The sequence below is a fragment of the Phyllopteryx taeniolatus genome, chromosome 12, assembly GCF_024500385.1.
Source record: "Phyllopteryx taeniolatus isolate TA_2022b chromosome 12, UOR_Ptae_1.2, whole genome shotgun sequence".
Classification (NCBI taxonomy): Eukaryota; Metazoa; Chordata; class Actinopteri; order Syngnathiformes; family Syngnathidae; genus Phyllopteryx; species Phyllopteryx taeniolatus.
Window position 1 is genome coordinate 16,320,760 of NC_084513.1, and position 26,420 is coordinate 16,347,179.

General features: G+C 38.8%; 1 protein-coding gene and 1 long non-coding RNA gene across 3 annotated transcripts in view; one reads left to right on the top strand and one right to left on the bottom strand.

Annotated features, from left to right (window-relative positions):
• spopla (speckle type BTB/POZ protein like a) overlaps nucleotides 1-5,904 on the bottom strand; it is a 14,630-nt gene extending 8,726 nt beyond the window's left edge. The window contains exons 1-6 of one of the 2 annotated variants that reach the window (XM_061792686.1): nucleotides 5,712-5,904; nucleotides 4,614-4,695; nucleotides 1,847-1,960; nucleotides 1,597-1,718; nucleotides 769-920; nucleotides 523-650 (exon numbers count right to left, since the gene is read on the bottom strand). In XM_061792686.1, the coding sequence (XP_061648670.1) occupies nucleotides 523-650; nucleotides 769-920; nucleotides 1,597-1,718; nucleotides 1,847-1,924 (480 nt within the window). In that variant the 5' untranslated portion in view covers nucleotides 1,925-1,960; nucleotides 4,614-4,695; nucleotides 5,712-5,904. Of the gene's footprint in view, nucleotides 1-522; nucleotides 651-768; nucleotides 921-1,596; nucleotides 1,719-1,846; nucleotides 1,961-4,613; nucleotides 4,696-5,526; nucleotides 5,683-5,711 lie in introns of those variants that run through there. The other variant, XM_061792687.1, reaches the window with a different exon arrangement.
• A 176-nt stretch (nucleotides 5,905-6,080) lies between these two features.
• LOC133486358 (uncharacterized) lies at nucleotides 6,081-25,249 on the top strand. The gene is made up of 3 exons (XR_009791005.1): nucleotides 6,081-6,184; nucleotides 6,284-6,407; nucleotides 24,924-25,249. It is a non-coding gene; the product is annotated as an uncharacterized LOC133486358 (long non-coding RNA).
• The last annotated feature ends 1,171 nt before the right edge of the window (nucleotides 25,250-26,420 follow it).

Below are 26,420 nucleotides of genomic sequence, written 5' to 3' on the forward strand. Positions count from 1 at the left end.
AATTTCAAGGACTTTGTGCAACCGTAGTCAACGTTTTTTTTAATGTTTTTTTTTTTTTTTTTTAAATACATTTTTTAAAAATCAGTTCAACAGCATCTTCTTTTCACCACTGACTGTTTGCTGCTCCTTTGTCTGCCATTACTTTTCATGCGTGTCAGTTTTGTCAAACAATTGTCACGGTTTTCTGTCTTTAAAACTGTAGTTATACGGTTTGTGTTTTGTTATTTGTGGCACGGACAAATTGGATTTACATTATTTCCTATATGAAAACGGGCTTCAGTTTTAATATGATCGGGTTTTAATCAGACTTTGTAGAACAGACTCATCATGAAAACCTAGATTCCAATGCATTTTAAAAGTAGTAGAAAAAATTTGTTTTTAGAAATAAAATATCCTCTAAATTGTAATGGAACGGTTAGGTGGCTAAAGATTCCGACCACAGGTGATCCCACTCTACCAACAAACAACCTTTTCCATCGTTGGAGAGGAATTAATGTGGATAGACTGGAGTTGAACAATTACCTCACAGAAAAGAGTAAGTTTGTCATCAGGAAGCAGTCCGTTGGCTTCATCCAGGAGGAAATCTCTCCTGATAAACTTTTTGAAGCCCCAATCTTTGCCTTGGACAAACCTGTAGGCTCTTTGGCTTTCTGCAAAAAAAAAAAAAAACAGAAATCCACAATTTTTTTTTATGACAATACCACTTTAAAATGTTTCCAAGTTGCAATAGAACATGTGCGTGATGATGTGTTGAGCACTCGCACTTACCCATTGCTTTTGTCTCCTCTCGCTTAGCATTCAACAAGGAAAACTTGAATTTTGCTCTGACTTCACTTTTTGGACAACTAACAAGAAGTAAATATAATGACAGATAATCTTTGCTTTCATCATCAAGTCCCTTTGGATTGACTCGCAGACACCTGTCACATAAACAGAAGCCCATCAGTAAAGTTAGAAAAGGAGTCACGCGCTTTAAGCTGCTGTTGTCAAAACAATTTTATGTCAAGCCTTCAGGGAAGAGCCTCTCGCTTATGACAGACTGACACCAATTACCACGCAGGTACTAAAGACATGCGGACGATTTACGATGACATCTGCGTTCATACTATTGAACATTATGTATGTAAAATATTTATACTGTTAGAATATTACAAATGTGTGTTTAGGGCTACACTGAAAAGAAAAAAAGAACACCAGGAGAGTAAAGTTGTAAGATTACGAGCATAAATGCAGACCTGCATTATGCTGAGGACTATTGAGGGCCTGGTCAGGTTGAATTTCAGGACAGGTTACACTACCAATTAAAAGGTTTTGGCATCTCAACACCATCATTTTAATGTAATAACGTTTGTGGCTGTCCAATCATCTACTCAGAAGTGCTTTTATCAAATATTTAGTAATGTCCAATTAATATACTGTACAGCAGACATAGTTGCTGGTCTTAGACAAATGTTTCATTGAATTTCATTTTTACAGTAGATTCACATTATTTTTTCTTTTGTAAATTATGACTGTTTTCATAACAGTGTGTACCACTTTTTTCCATTTGCTTTAGTGATATTGTTTACATGTAATTGGCAAAAATTAGTCACTGACCACTTCATTTTGTCATTAGGGCCAGAGGAGAAGGTTGAGCTCTTCAGCACCTCTCCCATTTCTTCTCTGCAAAAACTAAAGTTGTTTATGGTCCACATGTAGGAAAACTTGACAACCTTGACCTTGGAGCCAAAAGAAAAAACATGACAAGTGTTTAGTCTAAAGTATTTGAGATTACGTTACAAGCTATCGGAAAGTGATGACACGGCTTTCTTGGAGAGAAAATGAGTAACGTGTTGATTGCTCAAACCTGTGTGTAACACCAGCTCTCTGCCACAGGTCCACTTGACATCTCCCCAGGAGGAGGGGGCGTGGGAACCCGTGACATCACCACTTTGGAGGTAGCACTCTCGTCTTTAAAGCACTAGGCAGGGAAAAAAATAAAACTTTTTTTATTTGGGGCAGGAACTGAATTTCACATCACAAAAAAACAAAGTACTATCTTAGGTGAGTGCATAAACAGACATTCAAAGATCAAAACCTTGTAGGCTGGCTGCTGACAGCTTGGTTCTAAGTGTGATAGAAGCAGCCTGCCAACAAACTGCTAGTGAGACTTTTATGAAAGAAGTATTCACACGAACAGGCGGACATTTTCTATCAACATTTTCTATTAACGGAGACATCTTGTTGCTGTCTTTCACAAGTTTCCACTTGTTTGATGAACACAACACGTCTGCTGCCAGAAATCAAACGTTTTGTAAATAAAAAAAACTTTGGACACAATGCTGAGACTTTCAGTGTTTTCAGTGACAAATGAGGCGTAATATTTTAATAATGCAAGTCATATCTTCACACTGCGTTAGAGTGATTATTTTTAATATGAGATTACCTTGTACTACTTCCTTAACCTTTACATGTACAGTGGACCGTCGCTATTCGCAGCGGATAGGGACCGGGTCGGACCATGAATAGCTAAAATCCACATACAATTGAAACATTTTTTTAAATCGTCCAAAATTACTGTATAAGCAGGGCTACACCACGAATGAGAGTTTTCAGGGTTGGTTCACCACCCCAAAAAAAGAAAAACAAAAAGAAAAACTAGAACAAAAAAATTGGAAAAAAAGGAAAAGAAAATGACTTTTAAACAAAAATCAGCAGATAGGAGAATCCACGGGTCCAAACCATGAGTATCCGGGGGTTCACTGTATTCCACGATTTAAACTCATGTATCCTTTCCAAAAGAATGAGTGTCAAGAGTCAACCTATTGCAAAGCTGGGTGATATAAAATCTCCTATTTCACAAAATATGATTTCTGATTTTAATTTTTCCCTCTTTGCTTAGACATAACAAATGACAATGTATTAAAATTATTATTTTTCCTTCCTGGGATTTAATTCTCATGATACCAAACAAGTTCTGAAAGTTTTCACCCCGAGCATTAACTTCCACCAAACTAATATAAATAAATATATATTTATTTAATAATGATGTGAAAACAAGCACTTCCTCTTAAAAAAATTTTGCTTTTGTCAAAACAAATGCAAAACATGAATTAACATTTTAAATGCTCAATATTTAACATCATAAAATGATCAGACAGCATGGCTCCGCTGGTCCAAGTCAACCAATAATGTCACACTCCCTCCACTTACCCATACTGGCCCCCCCCCCCAGGTATATTATCTATTTTCCGAGCCGCTTCTCCTCACTAGGGTCGCGGGCGTGATGGAGCCTATCACAGCTATCATCGGGCAGGAGGCAGGGTACACCCTGAACTGGTTGCCAGCCAATCGCAGGGCATACTAAATAAAAAGAATTGTACGAGACTTTACACCGATTTTATTGGGCTGATTGGTATCGGCCAATAATTTGCATTTTATGCCGATCGGCTTTAATGTCATAATTCGCCGAGACATTCACTCCGCGTCGCCATCGTGAACAGTATATGTGAATCCAAAAGCTAGTTTATTTTTAGCCTTGTCGCACGTCTTTTGACGTAGTATTGGCAATATCTGACGGCCAATAAAGTTATTTAAAAAAATAAAATAAAAACAACGTGTCGGCGGTGTGGAACAGGAAACACCTCTGAGACAGACAACACTTAATGCCCGGATCAGACTACAAGACAAATTTTCTCTTTCACGATTGCACTGTCAGACTACTACAATAAAATCTTGTATTCCGATACCACTGCATCCCGTTTTTTACGATCACTGGGCTTTATCTTGTCAACTCAAATGCGACCAGATACACTTGTTACTGTGGCGACGACAACAAGAGTGGATCGCGCCGACTATATTATAAGAACAAAATGGGGAAAAACGTGTGTTGGTGGTCACCGGTGCTCAGGACAGGAGAGGACGTTCGTTTAAGGCTTGCTTGAGGTATGCTCACGTACTTTTAATACGATACGGCTCGCAAGCAGGCAACAAAAACGTTATGTAGCCTAGCAAGCTAGTGGTACCACGAGCGGTTCGACGTAAACATGCCGCCGTTCTGTCAAATCATGCTCTAAAGTTTCGGTTTGGGTGAAGTAATTTAATTAAAAATAAAGTAATTTAATTACAGTAAGTTAGCACCCATTATTTATGTCATGTAATGTTGGTTTGACCTGACCGATTAGAATACATGAGCTGACTAGAGTAGTGATTTCCAACCTTTATGGAGCTAAGTAACATATTTTACAATTGAAAAATCTCACAGCACACCAACAAACAAAAATGTCACAAAAAGTGGATACATTAATTACTGTATTTACTTCCTGCCCTCTAATAGAAGACCATTCATTTGTTCTGTCTGTCACTATGCCTCACTGGCATAAATAGAGGAACAAAGATACATTAGTTATTGTAAATATATTTTTTTGAGCAATTAAGTACACAGGTATATACAGTAAATGAACATGTGATTTAAATAGACACATTCCTCCATCTTGTGATCGGATAGGTGATCGTTTATCGTTTTTTAAACTCGCTGATCGGTCCCAAAAATCCTGATCGTGTAAAGCCTAGATTGTACAGTGTAGCAACAACAGCGATGCAGTCAATTTTAAAAATGTGAATTAAACACTTACCTCTGAGCAGTTTTAAGTATTTCAAAGGTGGTATATCTAGTATGTCACAGGATATTTCATGGCCCCATCTTCATGTCCCAGCCTACAAGGAAGACAGAGAACTTGCTTACTGATTCTAATTAAGAGCAATTATAGACATTTTACATCACTCCTACATGTGCCTGTACTAGTTTCCCTAATAAATTATAAAAGGAACTACCTTCTGAAAAATAAATGTTATGAAACCAGTCGTAAGCATGAATTTATGTAGTGGAGGCTGTGAATAGCTTGCATAATTGATGTATCATTTGTTTGTATTTGAATGCTGAACTTAGTGGTTGACAAGTTAAAAACACTGATCTGGACAGGTTAAGACAAGAGTAAGCGCAGTTTAGTTTCTATCTTGATGTTTTTTGCCTTTCAAACAGCAATTATGCTATTGGGACTGACATTTAGATAATCTGTATTGAATGAAGACATTTTGCCTAGCTAGAACCACCCAAACTCAATAAGATGTTCAATATGATGATGATCAACAGCTCTCTTTTTAAAATTTTTTTTTTTTTACATCAGTTAAGTGAAAGTACATCAGGTGTCAACATCGTTTTCAATCAATTTGTTCGCACGTATTTACTAGCACTAACGCCCTAAAAACACGACAGTTTATTTCGAAACAAAGTTATTTCCGTGAACTAATATCGAGACAAGCAAGTCTATCAACGGGCGACTTCGTACTTAATCCAAACTAGCATTTAAATTATCACTCGCAAGGCTTATGTTGGATTCTCGTTAGCTTTAGACCGCAAATGCGGCTAACAACAATCGGCTAGCTTGGCACAAACATTAACTACACATTTGTCTTAACGTGAACACCGATATCGTTGCCACACAGCAAACCGAAAAAGAAATCCGGTATAAAATCCAGTAATGTTACCTTTTCCATAGTGCAAAACAAAGGGCCTATGCAGCTCTTTTGACAGAATGCTAGCCGAGCGAGCTAACGTAAGCCCCTCACGTTTGCTGCTGGTGGGAAAACAACGTCTGCTAACTAGCAGCTAGCCCAAGCTAACATGTACATCGACTGCCAAAAAAGTTGGAAAATACATCGTGACGGCGTACCTTTCAATTTCATACTTCCGTATGTATCGAGTAAGGTATGCCGCTTAGTGTCACACGCGCTCCTGTCACCCTCCGTCACTTTGGACTCTTTTTCGGGGAGACTCTTCACAAGCTTTCTTTGTCTAATTTATATGTGAGCTAGCTTACTGTGTTTCTTGCTGATCTGGTTGGTAGCTTAGCAGGCTAGGCAGTGTTTCTACTACGCATGCGCGATTTTACAGCCTGTCAAACATAACGATATACGAGTAACAATTATATTTCTTTATTATTTTTAATCGTAACTAATATTCAACAAAAAATAAAAAAAATTGTCCGCCCGTCACTATATTTTTTATTTTTATTTTTTTTACATTAAAACGCATTTAAGAACAAACGTGGAGGCGAGCACATTACGGCAGCACAAACTATTTACTTACAAAAGCATCGCATGTGCCTTCGGTTCCATACCTCGTGGAGCTTGTGAGAGTGCTGATGTGAGTTTCTTTCCAGGTTGTCCCTTTAAAGCATCGCATGTGCCTTCGGTTCCATACCTCGTGGAGCTTGTGAGAGTGCTGATGTGAGTTTCTTTCCAGGTTGTCCCTTTCAGCGCACTCGTCGTCCACATCGTCACCAAAGGTTTACCTCACGTCAAATCCTAATAGGACTACAAAGACCGTGTACATAACCCTCGGAAAAGTTCTTGACATATGGCATCAGGTACAGACAAACTCCTACCGATTAACCAACACTTTATACACTAATAATTGTTCAATTCAATTTCTTGAAATGACTGGTTCATGGCTACAAAATATCTCCAGATTATTAACATGTAATAAAGACATGGTCTCTCTATGAGAAAGTCACCTTTTTAATGACCAACTGTATCTAAACCCCATGAATCATTTTGAGGCCAATGTTCTTTGCAAACCAGATCATATCTCACTTCAGCCAGACCATGCAAATAAACACGGCAGGAGGCTCTTTATCACTCATGTATGCATGTATGACACAAATCATCGGTGCAGAATATGCATATTACCGTGCATATTTATCATCTCAATTGAGTTTAACCCCTGAGGCCCATGGACAGTTTCCAGAATGTATGGTGATCTTTAAGGGACAAAAAATGCGGACATTTGGGAAACTCAAGTTAGGGCATGAGCGTTGACCCGTTACAAATAATTGCGGTTCATTTTTTAAACATTTATTTATTTATTTTTAGACCTGTGTGACAGCTAAGAATGTTAAAAAAAAAGATGAGATGTGTGAGGTACATCACCTTCTTATTACAACTTTGTCATTGGTTATTAAATTCAACACAGTATTTAAGTGGCAGCGGTGCATTTCTGACTTTGATCTTCAGTGGAGACTTCAGTGACCTAATCCACCTCTTAATGCCACCACAACACATCACAATTTTACAAAATATTAATAAATAAAAAAAACGTAACTATGCGTGGCATTACAAAGAGAAACAGACATTTTGCATACCATCATTATTAAAGAAAGAAACATAGTTAACTGTTTATCTTTTAATACATCCCCTCCAAACAACTCAAGCCTCCACACTCTAATAATTAACAATCAATATTTATCTAATAATTACAAAAATGTGAAATAAAATACATCTTACTCAACAGAGATGCTGGTTATTTAATGACAAAATCGATCCTCCTTTCATTGCTCTTCAGAGCTAGATAGCTGTCATTGTGTAGTGCAGTTGTGTTTTGTGTAGTCAGCGCTCACTAGTTGAAACTAAACTACAACTCCACAACAACCCTCTTGCCCTGTCATAATTGCTCACTGTTGGTTGAAGTATAGTCAGTATTGAGTCGATTTTATTATATTACAACACTGGTCTGATTGTGCCAATGTGATGATTGAGCTAACTATGTCAAAGACTGGACATGTGCTAGGTTATGATTGGGGTAGGGAGGCGTAAATTGTTTGACTCGCCTCAGGCTATGGCAACCCACGCTATACCCACTGATGAGGAGTACGGTTTAAAAAGACAAATAGTACACTTCCTATGAGCAAGACAGGGTCCGCAAATGCTGGATCAACCCCACTCGAGTGGCATTCTGCAACTTGACGTACTTCAAAAGGCTGAGTGGCCAACCAGTAATTGGAAGGTTATCAGTTTATTAGCCATTGGCCACGTGTCCTTGATTGCTCTGGATAAGATGGTTGCCACCTTGGACCGACAGTATGAGTGGGTGAATGAGAGCCAGTGCATTGTGAATCAAGCGGCATACACATGCCCTGCTGATAATCTCACATTTGTGAACAAATGCTGTGACCAGTGAACGAAAGACCTGCAGCATGAAAATAGAGAAGTCTGGATTGACCGTATCAAACTTGAGACATCCCACGGGCACAGGGAAAGGTCATTCATTAGAATGCATCAGTAACAACAGTGCTTGCTCGAAGCTTGAGAAGGTTAACCAGATAAAACAATGTTACCTTAGTCCTGTATTTTACCAGTGGTGGGTTTCTCTGCTACCTCTGACCTACATTGACAACCTAAATTCAAATATTTGTTCCACTGATGTTATTAATTTGATCCCAGGAGTACATTTTCTTCATGTCGTAGCATTTCACTTGGCTGAATTGCTTCCAGTACGTGTATCTGGATGTTAGATTGTTTGTCCAATCAGATTTCAGCTTCTATGTGCAGACATGTCACGCTACAGTAATCTGTCCAGGGCCTTCAGAATCAGTAGTGCTCGCTGGTGTAAATTAAACAAGTAAATTAAGACAAAAGTTTAACTCGTTCTGTGAAAATGCTCACGAATCAAATTATCTCAAATCATCTTTCTCCATTGAAATGAATAGAAATGCCATTAATCTATTCCAGCCTCCCCAAAAAACCCAACAATTTTTTTATGTGTTTTTAATAAGGAATATGGCACTGTATAGTATTTACTTCATAGAACATATTGTGATAATTACATAAAATGTAAAGATTTAACAGTTTGTTCATCCTGATTAATTGATTGCACCTTGCAGTATAATCCAGTCATGATTTACAATTGAATCAGTAAGATACAGTAATAGTCGTCGTTTTTCACAGAGGATAAACAAAGTATGCCTGCAAGTAATCTTATATTGTCTGTCTACATGCATTGCTGCGCCATTTTTGTTCAGGTCACGGTTGCTTGAAGTGTTATATAACTTCGTCACGTAGATGCTATTCGTTAGCCGGTCTATGCCGTTTCTCATTATGTGTTAGCATCAATCTCGTGAACTTTAAAGCAAAGTTATGTTATGTTTGTTATACATCCACAAAGTGTAATTCTTTGTTTTATGTTTAGTTTGTGAGTAAGCTTTAACTGATCGTGTCAATAAACAGCTTTAAGTTTGTTCACTAAATCTGCTACTTATGTTTGTGTCATGTTATCAGATAAATATTGAATTTTAACTGCTTCATATGATTTTATTGTGGCACATGTTCCCACTTGGGATGTCATGGCGGTATTATACATTGTACCTCTTAGAAAACATACTACCCGTCATGGTAGTAATGTAATACCTGTTGTTTTTGTCTGATGTGCATTCACACCTGTCATCACAGTTTCCACTTGTGCTCAGTTTTCCGTGTCAGACTCTTTGAATAAGAGTGGGGCTGGACAGTCTAATATTCATACTGGGTGCTTGCCTCTCCTTTGTTCTCGCTGTGATTAAGACCCCATACCTGAGAATACTGGGTGAGTACTATGATCTTATTGTCCACTCACATGAACATGTCTTTTATGAATTGTCAAGGTTTTGGATCTTCTTTTACTCTTGACTTTAGATTGAACTATAGACTCAAGTTGAATGTGTAAGCATGTGAAGGGGTTGGTTCATCATCTTTATACACTATTGCATGCATTCATTCACTTTTGTATGAAACGTGTCAAGAAAATTCTTGATGTATTACTTTGTGTGACAGAACTGTAGTTAATTCTCCGCCAGCCTTCACATTGTCTTTCTGTGGGCCTCTGATGTTTCTCGTCTATAGCAAACAAAAAGCGGCTTGGGTTAAGCCATTCAGTGAGACAAGACTTTATAATGGCTCCCTGTAGGCCTGTGATAACTATAATTCCCCTTCAGATGGATGGACAGTGTTCTGTAGAATGAGTGATAAGGGCTCCTATGCTCCAATCAGTTTACATTCATATGTGTCCGCCGTGAATGTTTGCACAGTAATGAAGATAAACCCTGCAAAACTGTGAAAAACAGTTTGATCTTGGTTACATATATTGCAAATTTTGATATGGAAGTTCCTATCAGGTATCATATGATTCATTGACCTGTCTTGAAGTCGAGAGGCTGGAAGATAAGACCACCAGAAAAGAAGATATAGGGATGCTTATCAAGGATTTGAATCTCTTTAATTTAAGGGCAAGGAGATTTTACTGCATATGTCAGCAGGCAAAGGGCAGGAAGGATCAAGATAGTATTTTTGAATGCTTCGAGTATAAAATTGGCATCTGTGATGTACAGGTGCGCACCTGGCATTTCCATTTTACATGTGACTGTATTTTTTTATATTTGATCCTGGAGGGAATAACACTGACCACAGTGGTGACATGGAATCTATTTTAGTCTAATTAGAGGAGCTTCAAATACTATTAATGTTCTTTCTGGCAAGAATTCAATGGACTCGTTGATGAAGACAGATAGAGACAGAAGTTATAAGCTCGTAGAAAAAGGCCACAGTGACAAGATGAGCCCCGCTGACCTTATCAGAACTTGGTCATCGTGAGGTTGAGAGCAAAATTGAGTGAGACAATATAGTTTTACTCCTTCTCTCCTGGGTTTAGGAAATGAACGCATGACATTCAACAAAGAAGTCATCTGAAAATATTCCAATTACACTAAATCCAATCTGGATCTAAGTAATAAAATATATGATAATGACCAAATATGAAAAGCAGATGTATTTTAAAGAAACCATTACAGACAGGATAAAAGTTTTTCTAATGCATGGCTATACTTTATAGCTCACTTGATGTGACATATTTTATTTCCTTGGAAGGAAGGACCAGCAATACCAATTCGTACCTCAGTTAATCCATGTTATGAATGCCTGTCAACCACGAGTTCAAAAATACATCTCTATAGCCGTAATCACAGTGCATTGCAGCTTGTTCTGTGCTTTTATTGTATTCTGGTCTATAGAAGCTGTCATTTCCACTGCTATGACTGTTGAAGTTGGCCACAAAGACAGGATTTAAAAACATGTGATTTGCTGTACCTTTTTTCCTGACCTGAGTGGATTTCCCCAAAAAAATTGTAGTCAAAATAAAACAAGTTTGTTGTTTGACATTTGTTTTGGTGGAAGCAAACTCTCAGTAAGGAAATTCTCTCCACCAGTCAGTGAAATGTTCATCTAAGAGGAGCAGATACATTGATTGCCAAGACTTGTGAAATAAAACAACAAGCAAAGATAATTATTTAAGCATATACATAAATACATACTGATTGGTGTTCCAGAAAACACTGCCCCTGTTTGAATAATATAGGATGTGACAATTCAAATCTACTCCCACAAAATGTGCAATGAGCCAAATATCTCCTCATTCTCCTGTATCATAATTTGACTGTTTGCTCCAAAATGAACAGTGAAAAGAGAGCAGGAGCTTTTGTCTAATGAAATGCCAAACAAGATGAAATTGAACTTGGTTTATTTTTTTTTTCTGAACTAAGTGATTCCCTTATTTCCCTTCCAACCAATCTTTGAGTTTTATCCCAATGCTGACAGGGCTGATTGTGCAGCACGAAGCAGATGCTCTGTTGCCAACATGTCCATGTACAATTATTGCCATTCTTCATCGCTCATCTCTCACAGAGTAGCGAGCAAAATTACACACTCGATCCATTATTAATATGCCGCTTGGTATGAAAATGAGAGAGCAATTTAACCAATGTCCATCTTTTAAAGAGTTTGATTATGAATTGAAGCATTACCCTCTCGAACATTTTTACATTAACAATACATTTGCATTATTTCTGGTGAGCACACACAGTTGGGTGCCACAATTCCAAATCACTCAAATTAATATTTATAATAATAATATTAATAATAATAATAATGAGGCTAAGCGGTGTAGAAAATGGATGGATGAAATAATACTTCCATCAATTTTTATACCACATATGTTATAAATATAAGGTTGCAGTACTGGCGGCACGGTGGACGACTGGTTAGAGCGTCTATTTGCATGTTCTCCCCGTGCCTGGGTGGGTTTTCTCCGGGCACTCCGGTTTCCTCCCACATCCCAAAAACATGCATGGTAGGTTAATTGACGACTCTAAATTGCCCGTGTGTGTGAATGTGAGTGCGAGTGGTTGTTTGTTTGTATGTGCCCCGCGATTGGCTGGCAACCAGTTCAAGTTGTACCCTGCCTCCTGCCCGATGATAGCTGGGATAGGCTCCAGCACACCCGCGACCCTCGTGAGGAGAAGCGGCTCAGAAAATGGATGGATGGTTGCAGTACTTTGAATTGTTTGTTATCTTACTCCTAATTTCCTCACGTTTTTAATCAACTCAAATACCAGGTCGAGTTCAAATCCATTGATTAAAACCATATCTCTCTTAATATTTATGGTAGGTGACTTTGGTTGATCTTTTTGTTTGCTACAACCATTTGTTCATTTAGAATTGTTTTCCAACCAAGCTGAGAAGCTGGTTCATGCTATACCAATTATTAAGAAATACTACACGCTAGTATTCAAAGTGTTGTGCTTTCTCTCAGCGTGTTGCAATGCAGTTCTACACCACTTTATACCACATAAAATGACATATATTGTAAATTCATAGTTTCTGGTAGGCTTTACACGATCAGGATTTTTGTAGCCGATCACTGATCACAAGATGGAGCAATGTGTCTATTTAAATGACGTGTTCATTTACTGTATATACTTGTGTAGTTAATTGCTCAAAAAAATATATTTACAATAAATAATGTATCTTTGTTCATGTATTTATGCCAGGGAGGCATAGTGACGGACAGAACAAATGATAAATGGTCTTCTATTAGATGGCAGGAAGTATATACAGTAATTAATGTATCCACTTTTTGTGACATTTTTTTGTTTGTTGGTGTGCTGTGAGATTTTTCAATTGTAAAATATGTTCCTTGGCTCCATAAAGGTTGGAAATCACTGCTCTAGTCAGATTGTGTATTCTAATCAGTCAGGTCAAACCAACATTACATGACAGAAATAATGGGTGCTAACTTACTGTAATTAAATTACTTTATTTTTAAGTCAATTACTTCACCCACACCAAAACTTTAGAGCATGATTCGACAGAACGGTGGCATGTTTCCGTCGAACCGCTCGTGGTACCACTAGCTTGCTAGGCTACATAACGTTTTTGTTGCCTGCTTGCGAGCCGTATCGTATTAAAAGTACGTGAACATACCTCAAGCAAGCCTTAAACGAACGTCCTCTCCTGTCCTGAGCACCGGTGACCACCAACACACGTTTTCCCCCATTTTGTCCTTAGAATACAGTCGGCGCGATCCACTCTTGTTGTCGTCGCCACGGTAACTAGTGTATCCGGTCGCATTTGAGTTGACAAGATAAAACCCAATGATCGTAAAAAACGGGATGCGGATGTATCGGAATACAAGATTGCAGTAGTCTGAAATAGTGCAATTGTGAAAGAGCAAATTTGTCTTGTAGTCTGATCCAATACTACGTCAAAAGACGCGCGACAAGGCTAAAAATAAACTAGCTTTTGGATTCAAATATACTGAGCACGATGGCAACGCGGAGTGAATGTCTTTTGCTGAGCCGATCAATGACGTCATTCCATGACAGAAATAATGGGTGCTAACTTACTGTAATTAAATTACTTTATTTGACGTCATTGATCGGATCGGTGAATTATGACATTAAAGCCGATCAGCATAAAATGCTAAATATTGCATTGCAACACGCTGAGAGAAAGCACACAAATATCGGCCGATACCGATCAGCCCGATAAAATCGGTTTAAAGTCTAGTTTCTGGCAGTGTCAATCAAACCTGAGCCTCATTTTCTTTGTAAGCATGTAATAGTTGATACATATCTTGTATTGGATGGTGAACAATAAAACTTTATAAAATGCCCATAAAATTTATGGTTGTTTTATTCATATGTAAAGCAATAAGTTCATTATAAAATATGTATCTTGTGTTCAATATCAGTACATACCTACACTTTTTTACAAGTCAGTCTGCTGACTCCCACCATACCAAATGCTATCTAGGCTTGAGGCTAATGTTAGACAAAGTCAGTTTTGTTTAAGTTAAAGTAAGCCAAGCAAGTGTCAACTATTCCGGGTCATTAAATGAAAGAGTCCCAGTTTTATTTCCGCTTGTCTTCGCATACAGTGAGGCGGAGAGATTTTTTAATTGAGTAGGGATCGTAGTTGTCTATGATGGCCACTTTTTCATTGTGTCGTGCCTTTGCCACTGCATCCAAAGTTTCTCTGTACACTGTCAACTTTTTAGTCCTCACCTAAGCACATCTCAAAATGTATAACATAGATGATAATAACTGATTAGTGTTATACCGAAAAAAAAATTAATGAACAAAAACAAACGAGTCGTTCTACTAGTCTTTCCGTTTCAAGTCTAGCTTATCCTACGGATTTCGATCACCAACATGGCGGACAAACAAATATTGTTCACCTGATCGAAAATTGTCTATAATTAAAAACAAGTAATATTTTCAGTGTAACTGTTGGAAAATCAATGCTTGCCTCGCAATGTAGCTGTTTTTTATTTTTTTTTATTTTTTATAAACACACCGAGCTGTTGAATTCGTGGCAAAATGACTTTGCTATGAGTAAGCTACACAGTACAGTCATCACCTATTTGTAAACAATGAAGCGTCTGTCATATTGAAGCGGGTTGGGGGTGCAAACAGAGGTAAGAATAAGACATCAGGACTTGACGGCGACGCAACTCATTTTCTCAAGCAGCAAGCTGATGATAACCTGTCGTTCTTCTGGTCCGCTTCACACCTGCCAGGAGCTGCTGCTTTTTGACAAGCTGCTGTCTGCGCCGGCCTTTCATCTTCACGCGGCACAAAAGAGAGTTTAGAAGTCTTTTATCTGTGCCTGGGGGTACACTTCCTTGTCAAGAGAGAAATTCATCCAATTAAGCCTGTGGTACGATGCTTAGGAAGCACTCATAACAGGAAGGGGTCCAAATGTTTTTCCATATTTCACTCTGCATAATTTGTGAGTCACCAAAAGCTTAAAACTACTCTTGAACTCAGCTTGTAGTTTTGCCAATGTGGCTCTTGTTTTGTGGTCTCAAGATTACTACGACTATGAATATAAATAACGTATCTGCTGTTTATTACCACCAAGACCTACAGCAGGTGGAAGAATGACATTTCAAAACCTCAGTACAAATGCCCATTTCTATAATGCTCAAATGATACAGACAGACATGCCTTGAGAGTGTTTAAAGCTTGATTGGGAAGTTACTTGAAATGCAGCAACACACACTTTTCTCTCTTGTATTCTCTTCTTGTACATTGCATTTGCAAAGCACATAGCGGTGCAAAGAGGAGATACCCAGCATGGATTGCATTACTGAGAGACTGTCCGTGAGCAATTGCTGATCCCAAGGAGCGATAAAGACAGCCGGGCTTTCTGAAGGCTGAAAAAAAAGTGGGTGGTGAGAGTCATGTATAGCACACAGACTTGGAAGGTCAACAGCTGCCAAGGAAGGACCAGTTGATCTCCACAATGCTCTCAATGTCTCCCTCGTTTACTGGCATTAACAACATTGGTCACATGTGGTATGTGCATTGCTGCATGGGAAAATGTGTGATGGGCTGCAAAAGTACATTAATACAAAAATAATGACATTGTGATCTTGGCCTACACCCATCACTGCATGTGGATTGATTAGAAGATAATCCTCCCTATCGCCACTTTTGCATATGGTCGTTTTAAGGACATGCTTATCTCTCACCAGACTAATTTCCCCACACTCCTTGATAATCAGTATCCTGTGCATTTGCATGTGTGATCGAATCAGGCACGTGCACACATAGCCACTAGGTGGTGCTAAAGCACCCACCCATTTGCCCTGGATGAAAGAAACGTGCCCTTTTGGTTGAAGTCCTTTTTTTTCTTCATTCATCAATATTTAAAAATAAATTACTACCGCTGTCATCAATTCCGCACAAAGTTTTTTTAAATCTGATGAGCATTTATTTGAGTCCTTGGGAGACTTGTACATATGCTCCCACCTTGCCCCCCCCCCCCCCCTTTCTCCTTGCAAAAACCTGCCAATTGAACCGGGGTATGTTGACCTTTATAGCCTTTGTAGCCTCCCTTGAACTGCTTTTGTTATTGAGTGTGTTGATTGCATTGCATATGCGAGTCTTCCTTTTCTTCAACTGGGATAGGCTTCAGCATCCCACAACCCTAAATAGGATAAGTGGTATTGAGAATGGATGGGTGGAAGTTAAATATATGCTACTGTTTTTTTTCTTAAGCTTATGAATAATTTTGGCTTGAGCACCTGCCCCCAAAAATGTCTGTGCACGTGCCTGGATCAAATCAATAAATCACGTTTACTGAAGAGTTTTACTGTGGTACTTTTAAAGTCGAATGCCCCTGAGGATGTGCAATTTAGAATTCAGTCAAAAAGGAAACAGCTTGTCTTTTGCTTTGGCTTTCTGTATAATTTCTCCAATTTATTCCAATGGATGCACCACCGTCGTGAATGACGTCATACATGTCAGCATACTATATTGTGCAAGAGATACACTAAGTTACGTGAGTATCAATGAAATAAGCGTTCATATTTTGCTTTTTCATATTTTTTTGCAACACACTGCATTCTAAAAAAAGAGAGCTGATTTGTTTTCCCTCAGATCATTCAGATCATGTATTACTGTCAAGTCATAGACTGTTTTAGCAAATATAACAAAAAGCTATTTTTGGGGGTGTAAACATTTTAAACTCCCCTTTAAGGTAAGGTGTTTTGTTGTATTACCATTTTACATTGGTTAACCTTTTAGCCATGTGCTGCCAGTAATAATGCTTAAAAATTAGGTGTGAGAGGGGTTTGGGTTGCAGATACACGTCTGTCATTTAAACAAACCCAGTGTTTTTTAATGTCTTAATAATAACAGGGTTTTTTTTACACTTGTATGACAGTTAAGAATATTTCCATTAAATGACTATACGGTTAATAAAGCTTTTATGATGGTGACAGTTTAACCCAAGAAGGTTCCATTGTAGTTGTTCTGAGGCTGGGTCAGCCAAAGATTTATTCATGTTGACTGTGATGATCATCCTTTTCATCAATGTTCTTGAGATGAGGAATCAAATTAAACTGGCTCTTTGATTTTTTATTTTTTGCCATTTAGCAACCTCATTTCTAGCAGTGTTTAGTCACTCATTTCCCTCCACTTTTCTGGGCAGGTGCAAGGCGGCCCTCTACAAATTAGCCAACGTCCCGGGTAATTTCACTTTGATTAATGCAGATGCGTTCGTCTTGGCCCGCACGCCCCACCTACAGTCTATTTGGTATAAATTACGAAAGCTATTTTGTTGCATAAATCCAGTCCTCTCCAATAAGGTACTGGCTCATGTGTCAACTGGGGCCTCCAAACTACCCCGTTGCCTGCAGGAACCACTAAAGCTTTTAATTGCCTTCTGTGCAAATGGTCCTTATGCACTTGATAAAGTGTGTGGAAATTCATCCATGGGCGGGCTGACTCGCTGCGTGAATGATACAGCATGCAAGTGAGAGAGGGGGAGAAGGCAATTGCTATCCATAACATTACAATGATTAGGAATATGGTGTTTAGGATAACCTCTGTACGCAAGACTACCTTATACAGCTAGTAGCCCACACAATTGCTTCCTTCCTGTGTACATTCGCAAACAGTGGAGTAGCTGATAACCCCTGAGTTAAGCGATAAACAATCAAAGTGCAACTTCAGTGGAAATGATAGCATTCTGTACCTTGCCAGAAAGATGCAGGCCATTATTAACGCAATTCTTGTCCTGACAATGCTATTTTCTAAAAGGTAATTGCAGATTCAGATCTCTTAGAGGGCCTGACTGAGAGTAAATGGCACCTCTTTAATTACGGTCTCCTCCACGTCTCCTCTATCGAGCCACGGAGATGTTTATCGCTCCATGGGATTGTGGGGGAAATGACTCTAATGGGAAATGACCAGTGTCTGGGAAACTGACTCAGATTAGAAGCGACATTTCTAATTGATGGCTAAAGAAATCCCCGGCCGGATGACTGGGAAAAGTCACTTTGGTGGAAATGTAATTGGAGTGATTGGACTTCGAACAAGAACGGGTTTATAATCTCTCCTGATGTAAGTTTGTGTTAAGGCAGACAACAAACGCAGCAAGAGGCAGCGCAGCTTAGATGAGAAATTTAGTCCTGATAACAACATGAATGCGTTGCACTGTGGTACAAGGTGACATATGGGATATTTCACTTAAATACTAATGTTTGAGACATGCTGACAACAGAATGATGCTTTTACAGTCAAATTACATTTATCGTAACAGAAGTACTACGTGAGTGAATCACAGTGGTTGACTCACCTGACTTCTGTGTCGGCAGCGTGGGTTCAGTTGACACTCAGGGAGTGTGAATGTGCCCAGTGATTGATTGGCGACCAGTCCAGGGTGTAGTCTGCCTTTTGCCTGATGCAGAGCAAAGCAAAGCAAATTTATTTATATAGCACATTTCATACACAAGGTAACTCAATGTGCTTTACATGATTAAAAGCATTTAAAAACAAAGGGAAAAAACAAACTGCTTATAAGCATTTAAAACAGAGAAGAAGAAAAAAAACTAAATAAAAGTACAATTAAAACAGCGTACAGTGCAAGAAATAGCATTTAAAAATGGAAATAATCTAAAAAGCATAAGAAAAAATAATAGTTTTTAACCTGGATTTAAAAACATTCACACTTGGGGCTGACGTCACTTCTGTTGGCAACTTATTCCATTTGTGTGCAGCATAATAGCTAAATGCTGCTTCGCCATATTTGCTTTGGACTGTGTGGTCCACTATTTGACCTGTCGATCTCAGAGCACTACTGGGTTTATATCCCATTAGCATAGGACCTAAACCATTTAGTGATTTATAGACCAGTAGCAGAACTATAACTATTCTAAAGCTGACTGGGAGCCAGTGTAAAGACTTTAGAATTGGAGTAATATGCTCTGACCTCTTTGTTCTGGTCAGAACCCGAGCTGCAGCATTCTGAGTGAGCTGGAGCTGTTTAATGCTCTTTTTGGGGAGTCCACTCAGAAGACCATTACAATAGTCAAGTCTTCTTGAGATAAAAGCATGGATGAGCTTCTCCTGGTCTGCTTGACACATGCAAGCCTTCACTCTGGATATGTTCTTCAGATGGTAAAAGGCAGTTTTAGTAATTGATTTGATATGAGGTTAATTGGGAACTCTAAATTGCCCGTAGGTATGATTGTGAGCGCGAATGATTGTTTGTTAATGTGTGCCCTGCGATTGGCTGGCGACCGGTTCAGGGTGTACCCCGCCTCCCGCCCGAAGATAGCTGGGATAGGCTCCTGCAGCCCGCGACCCTAGTGAGAAGAAGCGGTGAAGAAAATGGATGGATGGAATGATCTCGGAGGTCTTTGTTTTGGGTTTGGGTTCAGTTGACACTCAGGGAGTGTGAATGTGCCCTGCGATTGGCTGGCATCCAGTTCAGGGTGTACCCCGCCTCCTGCCCGTTGATAGCTGGGATAGGCTCCAGCACTCTCGTGACCCTTGACGGCTCAGAAAATTGCTGGATGGATAGATTTCGGAGGTCTATAAATTATTAAAACAATAACCTTTGGGTCACCTTTAACTAAAAAAACTGAGATATTCAAAAGAGCTAAAATTACCCAGTATAATTTCTTTACACTGAAATAATGAATTAAAAATAACAGCAATACCACCGCCTTATTTCCCTATTCGACACTTGTTCATAAAATAAACATTTGCTGGTGTTGCCTCATTTAAATGGTATTACAACTACTTTCTGTTAACCACGTTTCATTTAGTAACAAAAAGTCCAGATCATAGGTTGTAATGATGTCATTAATCAACATTGATTTATTCCCCAGTGACCTGATATTGAAAAGAGAAAGTCTCGCAGAGATAACTGGAGACAATGCTTTGATAGATTCACATTTTATCCTCACTAAGTTTGCAATTCTCCTTAAGTTTGTAGTTCTCCTTTTTTTGTGCCATATTTCTTTGACCAACTTTGTGTCCCTTGTAATTACAGGGATGCAAAATGCTTGATCGCCATAGGGGTCTGACTTATTCTGGAAAAGACACCGCAGATATCAGTCAGATGTCAGATATCAGTTTAAAGTTAGCTGGGATAGGCTCAAGCTCACCTGCAACCCTGGACAGGATAACCGGTGTAAAAAAAAGGATGGGTGGATTGGCGTAGGTCTCTCCACTACCAATTCATAGAATTACGATTTAAGGGCTGTCACCCTCCATTATTTTTATTTTCACTATGTACACTTTTTGCACTCTTATAAGGAGCCTAAATGACATGAAATGTCTAGATCTTTAATTTACTGAATGTTTACATTGTGTAATTGAACACAAATTGAATCGTGGTTACAACGGAGTAAATTTGAGCCTCGAAATGAAGAGTAAATCGGGGGGGGGGGGGGGGGGGGGGGGGGTCACACTCAATATTTGCAAATATTGCTTTTTATCATTTCATGCTATTTTGAGGGGGTTTTCTTTTCTGATTCACAAGACACATGCTGAGGAACAAAAACAAAACCTATACCCAATGCACTCTTCAAAATAGTTAACCCTATTTCATTAAATGTTTCTACTTTCATTTTCAGTATATACAGGGAATATTATTTGAAACACTGTCACAGAATTAAGACAAAAAACACTAACCTATGTCAAGAAAACAACACAAATTACAACCCCAATTCCAATGAATTTGGGACATTGTGTTAAACATAAATAAACACAGAATACAATGATTTGCAAATCATGTTCAACCTATATTTAATTGAATACACTACAAAGACAAGATATTTAATGTTCAAACTGATAAACTTTATTGTTTTTAGCAAATAATCATTAACGTAGAATTTTATGGCTCCAACACGTTCCAAAAAAGCTGGGACAGGTGGCAAGAACAGACTGAGAAAGTTGAGGAATGCTCATCAAACACCTGTTTGGAACATCCCACAGGTGAACGGGCTAATTGGGAACAGGTGGGTGCCCTGAATTGCTCAGTCATTCACAAGCAAAGATGGGGCGAGGTTCACCTCTTTGTGAACAAGTGCGTGAGAAAATAGTCGAACAGTTTATGGACAATGTACGTACAATTGCAAGGAATTTAGGGATTTCATCATCTACGGTCCATAACATCATCAAAAGACTCAGAGAATCTGGAGAAATCACTGCATGTAAGCGGCAAGGCCGAAAACCAACGTTGAATGCCCGTGACCTTCGATCCCTCAAGCGGCGCTGCATCAAAAACCGACATCAATGTGTAAAGGATATCACCACATGGGCTCAGGAACACTTCAGAAAACCAATGTCAGTAAATACAGTTCGGCGCTACATCCGTAAGTGCAACTTGAAACTCTACTATGCAAAGCAAAAGCCATTTATCAACAACAAAGGATTAAAGGTTGTTGTTGTTTGAGTCTGTGATTATTTTTATTTATGTTTAACACAACGTCCCAACTTCATTGGAATTGGGGTTGTAATATTATAGTAACATTACAGTAAGTACCTTTCACGTGGTGCCCATTATTTTCAGCCTTCTCCAACTTCATCATTTCCATGGCTTCGGTGAGCCATTCTTTGTTCTCTTTTGTGTCTTCTTTGTGACCATACATAAGGAGAAAATATATTTTTATTCTTTGATGATGATAACTTTTTCATATTTTTTTGATCATTCTATCAATCACCTCATAATTCATAAAGAAAAATTCCAATTTGAGGAAAGGAAAGGGGCGGGGGGGGGGGGGGGAACAATGACAGGTGAAGCTGACCGAAAGGGATGAAGATTCCGCTTCTTTTGCCTACACCACTGGCCTACAGACACACTGAAGTTATGCAAATCTCCCAGGACTGCATGTTTGTGGTGCGAGTGTAATGGCTGTATCAGTGGTAATCATTACTTGTTTTGCTATGTCCAGCCTAATATCTTATACTGCAATCCCACAACAAATGGAGCGGAGTTCCTTCATCTGCAATTTACAACACTTACAGCCCATTTTACCTGTGATGGGTTGTAATACAATCTATTAAGGCTTTGAAATTGCCTAATTTTGTATTTTTTGACAACACAAAGGCAGCTTTCTAATTATCTCTTGATTTAAGAAATTGAGGAGCAACTGTATAAGCTTTATCGCATACTCAAGACAAACTTAACGGTGACTTTTGCGCATTGCTGTATCTATCTGTGCATCAGGTTTTCATTATAGCAGCCTTTGGTGATATATCTATCTATCTATATATATATATGTGCACTACTGCTGCTGGTTTGTGGATGTTCACAGCTGTTGAATCCATCAGCACTTTCTGTCAGCGGTAACAAATTCGCTGCTCTTTTCCACCTGTCCGCTCATTAGTTGACATTCGGGCGCTGGACAGCAGAATCTGTGAGGTTCTTCAACTGATGTGAAATGTTGAAATGACAAAATAATAACCACATCTGTCTTGTGTATGGCGGTATTGACAGAACATTACTGCTACCAAATTGTTTGTGTGTTCCAAAGATACTTCAAGCTTATGACTTCTGAAGCTCCTGACATTTGATGGCTGATGGGTGACTCGCTAAATGGCACAGCTGGAAGTGGCAGCTGAGATTTGTGTAGAGACGAATCGTGGCTTTAGTGTAGGAGTGTGTCTGTGTGTGTGTGTGTATGCAGGGCAACAATAGCAGCTCCTATATTAGTAGACCCTGCGTTATAGCAGTCCTTTATTTGGAATAAGTGCTGCAAAAAGGCACAAAACGCAGAACACAAACTCCAATTCACCCTTTGATTCTCACTGGACTAAGGCATTCGTGGCATATTCTTTCCAATTTTGGTCAAATTCTGCATTGTACAACCCATGTAGTTCATTCCATCACAACTGTAAAGGTTACACAAAGTCTGATGACAATGACAGCTACAAAAAGGCTCAGCTAAGCCTACAAAAAAAAAGAAACAAAAACTGCAACAAAACCATTATTTTGGGGAGAAGTTTGAGTTTGCCAACTGTATAAATTCAAATTATAGTCTTAATGAATTTTATGCCTACAAACATCACAGATTCATGTAAAATTTAAACACCTATTGGCGGTAAAATTGTATTAGAAATACTATTGGACAATCACTATCAGTTTAACGGGGAGGGTTTTTAAAAGCATTTCTGGACTTTTCATTGTTTTCATTTGTTTGTTTTGTTTCTGCTATTAACTGATCAAAATATCGGCAACATAGACATTTGCAAGACATGAAGTTGCCTAGTGTACATTTAATAATCAAAGCAAACCGCGTCTCACAGCAAATGCTTAATTCAATGCTAAAAAAGGAAGATGGAAACACTCTCACATACAGTATAAACAGTATACATACACGCACGCAGTCGACTCATTTCAACCTGTTCTCAAAGGTCAACATTCACATCTCATTCAGTGGGTATTTGCTGACCTTGTCACCTACTTTGTATTGCATGTGGACAAATGAATTAAGATTCAAGGGCCCCGGTAATGGAAAAGTGTTTTAATTTCCCCCTGACATTAAGACGTTGTGCCTTATAGGCATGTGGTGGCACATTACTCGGCGCCTGCTCTCTGGCTTCGCCGCTGCACCCCCACGTTCCACTTAAACACTTCAATCACAGCAAAAGATCAAAGGAGCTGTTAAACTAATCAAGTGGAGACACAAGAGATGAAACTGTGCCTGGATTCACTGTTTTTCCTATTAGCACCCTTGCCCGCCACCTCTAACCCCATTAACCAAGTGGAACGCTCATGGAGGAGCTTCGGCAGCTCAATTGCCTGCAACGTATACAATGATCCTAAACAAATGGCCTTGTATCCTCGATGAGCTGCATTATTGAACACGAAGTCACAATCCTCTTGGGAGTGTTCAACAATAAGGAACAACTATTTGACTCCACCACCCACATACTGTGTAGTATATTTCCATTATTGCTGACATCCCCATTAGCACCGTTAAGTGTTTTAGTTTTGCAAGCACACGAAATAGCGTTGGATTAAAAGAACGCTCCTATGAAATTCTAATTGCACATAATCTAAAAGCAGGATGGGAATAGGGAAATAAAGATGTGAAAAATTGATGACAGTATTACATGAATGGAATTGTGAGCTGTATCTCCTACTTGGGTTCAAGCTGAATATGTATCATACATTCACTGTAAAATAACCTAAACTGAATTTGAAGCTGTGTGCTTTCATTATAAAACACTGTCTACAGCGTTCCTTAAGAGTCCATACAGCAGCTTAATAACAGGCGAGTCTGCCACTTTTCAGTAGCTCTCAAGGGGCCGCTGTATTGGATAATAATTTATCAAGTACCTGTAAAGCGCAGTGAGCTTTTGAAGAAGAGGTCACAGAGTGAGCTGTCTTTTATTTCTCCTAGAAGAAAACAATCGTGTACATCTCCCACATCTCATTCACTGTTAATTCCCCAAAAAGGTTTACTAAAAAGTTTAAAAGCAAGGGAGCAAGCCAAGTTAACTCCAGTTCAGTCATGTCATGAGCTCCTGAGTGTATACTGTAATGTGTAATGTAATGAGGCAAGAAATGTGTATTGTATGTGTCATTAATGAGCTAAATTTGATGATATATTTGAACCTTTTTGAGAGTTTCATTTAGCTCGTGTTCATTCATCATTATGTGAACTGTACACTGCTCTTTTGTGCAAACGTAAGACTTCATTTGGGTTCAACGCACAGATGAAATGTAGTGGAAAAGGGGTTAATTTGATGGATCTTTACACATCTCTAATTAAGTGTAGGAGGCTAAATAAAGCAAACAATCAGTAAATAATTGCTTTGCAAATATCTACAGTTGAACTAACATGAACCAATTAATGGAGAAAGACAGAAACCCATTACTTTAATGAGGACTTGCTAAATACAAGAGTGCCCTGAGTGTTTTGATCCAGCTGTCCATTTGTTTGTTAAGCATGACAGCCTTAACAATACAAACACATTTGCTTGTTAAAATAGGTTATGAGAAGAAGGATAACATGTGATCTGATCACAGAGGAGAGAAAACCACTCTTGATGAGGCAAAGAAACTTGGTGGAGCCTTGTTTGGAGTCTCCCTCGGCCGCTCCTTTCACAAGGAAGTTAATGATGCTGGAAAGAAGATGAATCACCTCAAACAACAGGCAGAGCGGCTCTGACAAGTGTGCACCGGCGAGTGTGACACCTGCAACTAGCTGAAGAAAGACTAATAGTCATGTCAGCTGCTACGTGCAGGAGCTGAGCTATGCCTGCTGCAACAAACTGTACCCGCGAGACCACGAGTCCTGTTGCCTGATGACAGTAATGCCGGCTGACATTTGAAATGGCCTCAGAAAGTACTAATTAAAAGGGGAAAAATGTCTGTGTAGAGTACATTTCATGTCTGTTAATGGTGACTTTTTAATATTCATCCGATTTTGCAGAAGTTACACCGTGTGTCTGGCGAGGAAGGATTCCCAAAGAAAATATCTTTTGGCACATTGTGTCTTTTAGTAAAGTGCAGATGGGTGACAAGAGAGCGCTGCCATTTATCTTTGTCAGCCCCGCTGGGCAACCTTATCACACGCAACAGTACAACACGGAACGTTATTACACATTTCATTAAAGTCTTCAGTGTGGGGATTACTGGAGCCGCAACCTTTGCACTGCCTGGGTTACAGGTTGTAAATTAAAGTGTACACAACACGGTTCACAACTTCAACAACACTCAATAGTACATTAGTAGTGAGTCGAAAATAATGAATGTATTGGCGATCAGTCCCTCTTGCCGACAGTCAGCTGAAATAGGGTGGACAATGCCACCCATTCATCCATTTTCTATAGCGTTTGTCAGACATGTGCACGCATAGACCCCAAGTGGAGCTTAAGCACCTGCCCATTTGCCCTGGATGAAAAAAAAGAGCCCTTTTTGCTGCAATAATAATACTAAAAAAACTCTGAAGGGCATTTATTTGAATCCTTGGGAGAATTGCACATATGCTTCCACCTTCATTTTTTTTGTTTATGGTTGATCCAAGGCACTTAAAATGGTGGCAGGTTTGTCCTGACCTCAATTTAACATTAGTTTGAATGTGATTACATAATTCTGAACACAGTCACATCCAAATTTATAAGAGGATCTGTGCATTTGTGCAACCATACCTCAGTTGTTTATTTTTACGTCCCCTCTTTATTTAAATTTTTTGTATAGAGTTGTACACGCTGTTTGACAGTTCTGTAAATGCTACAGTTATTTACCACGTTTCATACAATAAAATACTTTAAAGTGATAATTTAGTAATTAACTGTAGTTTCCACTGCATAATGGGATTTTGGTTTGGTATTTTGTTGTTATTATTGTGAAATCACCAGTTTACTGTGTGATTTCACAATAATATATTGTATGTGATAATTTTCTGTGTCAGCAAAATAAATTAGTGGAGGTGCCAAATACCAGGCTAAGTTTGAAAGCAGCAGAATTGTGAGACCGCGTGGTTC